At 38.6% G+C, this 8,633-nt stretch overlaps 1 protein-coding gene across 1 annotated transcript; it reads right to left on the minus strand.

The window, feature by feature from the left end:
- Nucleotides 1-201: 201 nt before the first annotated feature.
- On the minus strand, nucleotides 202-4,141 carry Ccdc179 (coiled-coil domain containing 179). The gene is made up of 4 exons (XM_021187353.1): nucleotides 4,063-4,141; nucleotides 3,282-3,326; nucleotides 1,972-2,076; nucleotides 202-362 (listed from the first exon to the last, which is right to left on the minus strand). Exons 1-4 carry the CDS (start codon nucleotides 4,105-4,107, stop codon nucleotides 354-356), a joined length of 204 nt encoding a protein of 67 aa, XP_021043012.1. The 5' UTR covers nucleotides 4,108-4,141; the 3' UTR covers nucleotides 202-353.
- Between the last annotated feature and the right edge of the window lie 4,492 nt (nucleotides 4,142-8,633).

Below are 8,633 nucleotides of genomic sequence, written 5' to 3' on the forward strand. Positions count from 1 at the left end.
GGGGTTGTTATCCTATTTTTCTCGTATTATGAAAGCATAGCTCCCAATGTTGAAATAAGCCATACATTCAATTGTAAAAATTTAAGCACAAATATATTTTCAAAATCTTTGAATATTATTTAAGACACTAGTTTACCATAGGGGGAATAAAAAAGCAGTGATGAGCCATGGTACCTAGTAAAATTCAGAAGCCCACATCCTGAGTGTTTCTGCAAGCTCAGTTTTTTTATTTTGCAGAATGGCCACCCATTCCTTTATTTTTCAGATGAAGTCAAGCCATGAGCTGTTGGCCAGTGTCAGAAGTCCACACATATTTTGGTCTGGAGCGTGGTTTCTTCTAGAAGACTCCAAGCTTATGTCCACTATGAAGAAGTAGAACACACAATTAAAATTCAAATGCAATTGAAATTTATGTAAGAAAAGTTCATATAAACTATTAGTTATATCCCTCTCATGATTGAGACCTTCCTATACAAAAAGTATTGCATACATCAGTTCTTAGTAGCAACAAAGACATCCTGCAGTATATCTATATACAGTTACTGCAGTCAGCATATATATCCAGAAAATTAGATAGTTTCTATTGATTAAAAAGTGAGCTGGACCAGTGAGATGGCTCAGCAGATAAAGGCACTTGCTGACAAGCTTGACATTTTGAGTTTGATTCTAACACATATGATGGAAGGACAGAATCAACTTCTACAAGGTTATGGATTTATACTTTGGCACATGCATGCTTATCCAAAGACATACACTCTACAATCAACAAATCAAAGTGGATTATCAAGGAATAAGCATGTGGTGGAGCCTCGACTGCACATTTCTGAGTTAAAGGCACCACCCCTTCTAAGAGCTGGCCGATTTCTACCAGGCAACAACTTGCTGTGGACAGTGAGTAGAAATGGTGAGAGGTTAAAGTATTTCTCAGTCTTGAGAAAAGAATGGGCATGCTAGCTGAAGTACAGAAAACATTATATGGATGTGAAGTGCATGATATTGATAAAGTAGCAGCTAAACATTTATATAGGAAACAATTATTGCTTAAAAACTGCCAGGACTCACCGGGCAGTAGAAAGCAAAATAGATAAAAAATAAAAATAAAAAAAATGGATTTTCAACCCGAAGAAAAGTAATTCCGACACTGGAGGAGAGTGACAGCTATTTCAGATAAACAAGAGACGGTCAAGTCAGAAGGCCATCAGACGTCTGCTGAGCCACACAATGTAGTTTAATGCAGTTCTAAGAGGCTCTTTTATGATAGACTGCATTGTAAAAGCATTTAAATCCCAGTAAAGATGTATCAAGGGCCAGAGATGGCTCAGAGTTAACAGTTCTAGCTCTTAGATTCCCAGTACCCTTGTCAAGAGGCTCACTACCACCTGTAACCCCAGGGCGTGTGACAGCCTTTCCTGGCCTCTGTAGGGATTTAGACACACATGGCATACACTCACACATAAGGCATACACATAAAAAAGTAAATATGTATATATATGTGTATTAATATATTTACATATGCGCATATGTAAATATATGTATTGATATATATTTACATATGCACATATGTAAATATATACACATATATACACATATATGTGTGTATATATGTGTATATATACTAAATTATAATCAATATAGAGAATTTTCTAACATTTTAAGTATTCAATTATAGGCTAAATAATTTTAGGAAATTTTGTAACTCATTTTTTAAATAATGGGATCAAAGATTTAAATGAATAAGCTGGACAAAACAACAGACCATATGGCTTCGAAGATCAAACTCTGCGTCATTATCAGGAGACAGTTTCTAAATAAATGTAAATAATGGGAATTTGGTGAGAGGAATTTTACAGGGTCTCTCCAGACTGGCATTCCAAATTCTTCGAGAGAATATTAAAGAGCAATCAGATGCATTAAAAAGGGGGCTGTCAGGAGCATGCAAACACTGCCCATTGCTGTGAGAGCCACACTTACCAGGATGCCTGTATCCGGAATTGGGTTAGGCCTTGCGAACCTTTTCCCCATTTTCCTCTTCTCTTTCTGTAGGTTTTGCATGTAATGGATACGTTTTTCCACAGACTTAAGGAAAATTGAAAACAAATAGAAGCTCTCAGAACATATAAAGCCAACATGTGACTCATTTGGGGCTTGTGTCAATTAAAAGGAAAGAGCAATGCATAGTCTACTTAGCTGGTAGAATAGAGGTCGGGGGAAATCCCATAGCAAACCCTCCCACAACATAGATGGAGAAGAACCACACTGTGGCATCATGAGTGCGGCTAGGAGTTTCTTCACGCTTGATACCCACATCAGTAGCACACATGTGTTCTGTAAACTGTGGCTCATGGTCATGCATGTTCAATTTTATTGTTAAATACAATTTCATTAAAAATGTTCAGAGGAGTTTTCTATATAGAAATAAGAAAATGGGTCCATTATTTAGTCTTATTACTTGTCTTATTTCACACATAGCCTTTTATGTCACCATTTTATGGCATATATGAGTACCAGAGGCCCAAGGAATGGAAGCTGCGTAAAGAGATGCCACACAGTGTAGAGACATCTGCTGATGGGGGAGTGAGTATGATGCTTTGTACACAATGGGGCAGTCCTCACATTAACGAAGAGCTTGTTTTCTCAATGATGTAAACATCCTCCTCCTGGGTAAGTAAGCAGAAGAACTTTTGTGCATGGGGAGGGGACCTGTACTCAAATGTTCACAGTGCCGCTGGTCACTAAAGAATAATGTTGAACTACCCCAGTGTAGCAAACAAAGGAAAAGGAATAATGCTTTGTCTTGTGATAAAATATTAAGCAGCAATGGAAATAAGGGAACTGCAATTATACACAGCATTCAAGACTAAGGAACTAACATTAAGCTTTGTGACTCCAATTTATAACATTCAATTTCAAGGAAATGTCAGCAGTGCACTTAAAGAGGCACACACAGCCATGAATTGAAAAAAAGTGACTGGAAAAATGGTATTTGAAATAATGTTTATGTTTTTGAGAGACGTGGGGAGGTAAAATGGGAAGGTGCCCTCTAGGTGGATTTGGAAACACAGTGTTTCAAAGTCTTAAGTTTTATTACTCTATTTTATAATTTATATATGCCGTACATGTTATATATGTGTGTATATATGTGTGTTTTTGTGTGTGTGAGTGTGTGTGTATAGTCATATATAGTCTCAGGACCCCAGATGTCTGAGAGATACATTGAAATGTCTAATTAATGGTCATCACACGTGCCGGCATAAGTTTAAAACAGTTGAAGTAAAGTTTACCTGCCTGGTAGAAACATCTGAAGGATGGTGCCTTCGTGGTTCTTCCTACACAATAAGTAAGAACACACACAAAGTCAAAATAATGCAGAAAGGAAAGTCCATCCTTTTAAAAATCTGTTTCAGCTATAATTGCAGGTAAGAAGTAGAATCACAATCAAACATAAATGAAAGAGTGTGGAAAATGGGCTCTGAGCCACATTGGGGGGGGGGCAGAGGGCTGGGTTCACCCAGAAATAAAAGATGTACAAAAAACGAAAAAGTGTCGCAATTCAGTTGAAAAATTAATTTCCAGCTGCTAATTATTGTCCATGAGCAAGCAAGTGTAGGTTTTAATGTGGCTCCCAAATCAAGGAGCAATTGAAGTCATGGAGCACAACAAGCATGACTATTCCTTTATGAATCCCACCTCTCATGCTAATAAAGAGTCCCTTAAATATTCCTCTTCCCAACTTCAATCCATCTTGAAAGTAAATCTCCACCCTGTGTATCAGCATCTAGACCTTGACTGAGCCCATGTTCCTCATTTCTTCGATTCTTACCCAGCCCTCTAGAGTGGGCCAGCACATCAATCAACAAAATCGGTAGATCAAGTCCAACTGGAGCAAGCAAGCACTGTGGTCCTTTTTCATCCTTAGTAGTCTTCTTACCAGCCTAGGATCTAGTCTGTTCACTCAGAACTTCTAAATCCCAGTCCCCACATTGGAAACTTGCATGACTGGAGCTGACTGCATGGGGTTGCAAACCTAGGACAGAATATAGTTAAAGACCTCAGAGAACTCACTGGGTAGACTTGTGCAGGCTCCTCATCCTTAACTCGAAGGCACATGCTGCAGAGCTCTAAGGTGCCCTAGGCACCTACTGGCTAAAGTGCCACTCGTGTCCCTTAGGCCCTGACCCTCCCTACCATCACAATTCTCTTTATTTGCTCAGCTTGAGCCCCGCCCTTTCCCTAACTCCAGTGTCCAAGAGGCTGAGACATAGCTGGCTTTCTACAAACCTCAAGCTGCTGTACTTCCCTGTATATTATGCCATGTACCCCAAAGCCACACACACTACCTCCATGTTTTGTAGAAGCGCCCTGGTTAGTGCATCTAACTTAGAATCCCTGTTTGTCTCTTCAGTCTCTCTGCTGTTCTGATTCTGAATTCATTTTTCTCATTTTTTCCATCATTATTTCCGTTTGGACCAGCATGACTCTCTACATTCCCATGCCTTATGATTTTCAGTGGGAAATGGGCAGATATTGGGGAGGGGGTTGAATATGGCTGTTTTATACTCAGCCTTTCTGCTAAGGTAAATCTCCGGAACAGATCTGCATTTCTGACCTAATAGGTATTTCCCATTTACCCTAAGCAGACTTCTCTCCAAACTGTTCACTCTAGTTTGCTTTTTAGTTTTCTTGATAAACCTCATCTGGTGGTTTAATGACAATGACCCCACATAGGCTTGTATATTTGCATCTTTAGTCAGCTGATGAAATGTTTGGGGATGCTTAGGGTATGTGGCCTTATTGGAGTTTGTCATTTGATATCTTAGGGTTTCTACTGCTGTGATGAAATACCGTGACCGCAAAGCAAGTTGGAGAGGAAAAGGTTTTTTTTTTTTTTTACTTATACTTATACATTAAAGGAAGTTTATTGTTTAATTTAAGGAAGCCATGGCAGGAACTCAAGCAGAGCAGGAACCCGGAGTCAAGAGCTGATGCAGAGGCCATGGAAGAGTGCAGATTATTGGTTTGTTCATGGTGAATCTATATAAGCTCACCCTGCTTTCTTTCTTCCTTCCTTTTTTTATTTTTTTATTTTTGGTTTTTCGAGACAGGGTTTCTCTGTATAGCCCTGGCTGTCCTGGAACTCACTTTGTAGACCAGGCTGACCTCGAACTCAGAAATCTGCCTGCCTCTGCCTCCCAAGTGCTGGGATTAAAGGTGTGTGCCACCATGCCTGGCCCACCCTGCTTTCTTATAGAACCCAGAACCACCAGCCCAGGGATAGCACCACCCATGATAGGCTGGGTTGTCTCCCATGAGTCACTAAGAAAATTCCTTACAGATGGATCTTGTGGAGTAATTTCCTCAACTGACAGCTTCCAGATGACTCGAGCTTATGTAAAAGCGACACAAAACTGACTAGGACACTGAGGGTCGGCTTTGAGGTTTCAAAAGGCCATATCAGCCCTCCTCCGACCCCTCCTTTCTCTGTCTCTGCCTGATGTCTGTGGATCAGGATATAAATCTCTCAGCTACTTCTCCAACATACTCACTCTTGCCTGCCTGCCACCATGCTGCCTGTCATGATGATAATGGCCTAATGCTCTGAAACTGTAAGCCAGCCCCAATTAAATGTTTTCCTTTGTAAGAGTTGCCTTGTACATGGTGTCTCTTCAAAGTAATAGAACACTAACCAAGACACACCATGGCCACTTCCAGTCTGAGCCAGTGCCCTGAGCAGACCTTGGGCACTGGCTCCCCACCCAGTCCTACACCATCCAGAGGAAGCTTGACTCTCAGGTACTCTAACATGCTCAGGATCACAGGATTTCAGGATCTCAGAGATAGCTTGACTACCAGGAGCCCTACATACCCAGGATCTCAAGATCACAGAGACAGCTGGACTCTGAGAAGTTCTTACACAGGAGGGACAGGCTCCAATCAGAGACAGCAAGGGCAAGTAGCACTAGAGATAACCAGGTGGCAAGAGGCAAGTGCAAGAACATAAGCAGCAGAAACCAAGGCTACTTGACATCATCAAAACCCAGTTCTCCCACTACAGCAAGTCCTGGATACCCCCCCCAACACACCAGAAAAGCAAGATTCAGATTTAAAATCACTTCTCATGGTGATGATAGAGGACTTTAAGCAGGGCGTAAATAATTCCCTTAAAGAAATACGGGAGAACACAGGTGAACAGGTAGAAGTCCTTAAAGAGGAAACACAAAAAACACTTAAAGAATTACAGGAAAGTACAACCAAACAGGTGAAGGAATTGAACAAAAGCATCCAGGATATAAAAATGGAAATAGAAACAAAGAAATCAGAAATAAAGGGGAGATAGAAAACCTAGGAAAGACATCAGGAGTCATAGATGAAAGCATCACCAACAGAATATAAGACAGTTTATCTGATCTTGATTTAACTTTGGTACATGGTATCTGTCTAGAAAGTCATCCATTCCATCTAGATTTTCCAGTGTTGGCAAGCCTTTGTAGTATGATCTGGTGATTTTTTAAAAATTTCCTTAGTTTCTGTAGTTATGTTTCCATTTTCATTTCTGATTTTGTTAATTTGTATACCATCTTTGTGCCTTTTAGTTAATTTGGCTAAGGGTTTATCTATCTTCTTGATTTTCTCAAGGAACCAGCTCTTGATTTTGTTGATTTTTTTTTGTCTATTCTCTTTGTTTCTAATTGGTTGTTTTTATCCCCAAGTTTGACTATTTCTTGCCTTCTACTCTTCTGGGGTGTGTTTCCTTCTTTTTGTTCTGAACATTTCATGTGTGCTGTTATTTGTTGCTAGTATAGGATCTCTCCAATTTCTTTTGAAGGCATTTAGTGATATGAATTTTCCTCTTAACACTGCTTTTATTATGTCCCATAATTTTGAGTATGTTGTGTGTTCATTTTCATTGAATTGTAGAAAGTCTTCTGTTTCTTTATTTCTTCCCTGACCAAGTTATCATTGAGTAGAGAGTTGTTCAATTTTCATGACTATGTGGGCTTTCTGTTGTTTTTCTTGTTGAAATCTAGCCTTAGTCTGTAGTGATCTGATAGAGTGCATGGGATTATTTCAATCTTCTTATATTGCTTGAGGCTTGTTTTGTGTCTTATTATATGATTAATTTTCGAGAAGGTTCTATAAGGTGCTGAGAAGAAGGTATATTCTTTTTGTTTGGGGGTAAAATGTTCTGTAGATATCTGTTAAATCCATTCGGTTCATAACTTCTATTAGTTTCACTGTGTCTCTGTTTAGTTTCTGTTTCAAAGACATGTCCATTGGCAAGAGTGGGGTGTTGAAATTTCCCACTATTATTATGTGATGTTCAATGTATGTTTTGAGTTTAATAAAATTTATTTTATGAATGTGTATGTCTTTGCATTTGGGACATAGATGTCTTGATTAATTTTTCCTTTGATGAGTATAAAGTATACTTCCCCATCTCTTTTGATTACTTTTGATTGAAAGTCTATTTTATTGGATATTAGAATAGCTACTCAAGCTTGTTTCTTGTGACTGTCTGCATGGAGAAATTTTGTCCAGACCTTTACTCAGAGTTAGTATCTGTCTTTGTTGCTGAGGTATGTTTCTTGTGTGCTACAGAGTGATGGATCCTGTTTATGTATCCAGTCTGTTAGCCTGAATCTTTTTATTGGGGAATTGAGTCCATTGATATTGAGAGATATTGATGAGCAATGATAGTTAGTTTCTGTTATTTTTAATGTAAGAGGTGGTATTATGTGTGTGTGTGTGATTCTCTTATTTTTGGTTTGTTGTGACTTGATTAGGGCCTTGTGTTTTCCTGGATGTTGTTATCTACCTTGTGTTAGAATTTTCTTTCTAGTACCTTCTTAAGGCTAGATTAGTAGAAAGATATTTAAATTTTGTTTTGTCATGTAATATCTTGGTTTATCCATCTGTGGTGATTCAGAGTTCTTCTGGTTTTAGTTGTCTAGGCTGGTATCTATTGTCCCTTTGCATTCCAATGACATCTTTCCAGGATCTTCTTGCTTTTAGTCTCTGCTGAGAAGTCAGGTGTAATTTTGATAGGTCTGCCTTTATATGTCACATGGCCTTTTCCCCTTGTGGTTTTTAATATTCTTTCTTTGTTATGTACATTTAGTGTATATTATGTGTCTGGAGGATCTTCTTTTCTGGTCCAATCTATTTGGTGTGCTGTAGGCTTCCTGTACATTTATGGCCATTTCTTTCTTTAGGTTAGGGAAGTTTGCTTCTTTGATTTTTGTTAAAGATGTTTTCTGGTCCTTTTAACTGGGAATCTTGACCCTCTTCTATTTCTGTTATTCTTAGGTTTGATATTTCCATCTTGTCCTAAATTTCCTGGATGCTTTGGGATAGGAACTTTTTGTACACTTTGCATTTTCTTTGATCGATGTATCAATTTTTCTCTCTTCCATCTCTTGTATTCTGTTGGGGATGCTTACATCTGTTGTTCCTGTTCCCTTTTCTAGATTTTCCATCTCCAGAGTTGTCTCCATTTGTAATTTATTTTTATTGTTCTTATTTCCATTTTTAGGTCTTTAACTGTTTTGTTCAATTTTTTCACCTGTTTGATTGTATTTTGCTGTATTTCTTTAAGGAATTTATTTGTTTCCTCTTTAAGGGCTTCTACCTGTTTG

Source organism: Mus pahari, chromosome 1, assembly GCF_900095145.1.
Source record: "Mus pahari chromosome 1, PAHARI_EIJ_v1.1, whole genome shotgun sequence".
Classification (NCBI taxonomy): domain Eukaryota; kingdom Metazoa; phylum Chordata; class Mammalia; order Rodentia; family Muridae; genus Mus; species Mus pahari.

What these genes read in the sequence shown, in the direction of transcription:
- Ccdc179 (XM_021187353.1), bottom strand. Translation starts at nt 4,107, where the DNA reads ATGTGCCTTCGAGTTAAGGATGAGGAGCCTGCACAAGTCTACCCA. An exon ending in AGCCTGCACAAGTCTACCCA is followed by an intron (nt 3,327 to 4,062) that starts GTGAGTTCTCTG and finishes CTTATTGTGTAG; the next exon opens with GAAGAACCACGAAGGCACCA. An exon ending in CAGATGTTTCTACCAGGCAG is followed by an intron (nt 2,077 to 3,281) that starts GTAAACTTTACT and finishes ATTTTCCTTAAG; the next exon opens with TCTGTGGAAAAACGTATCCA.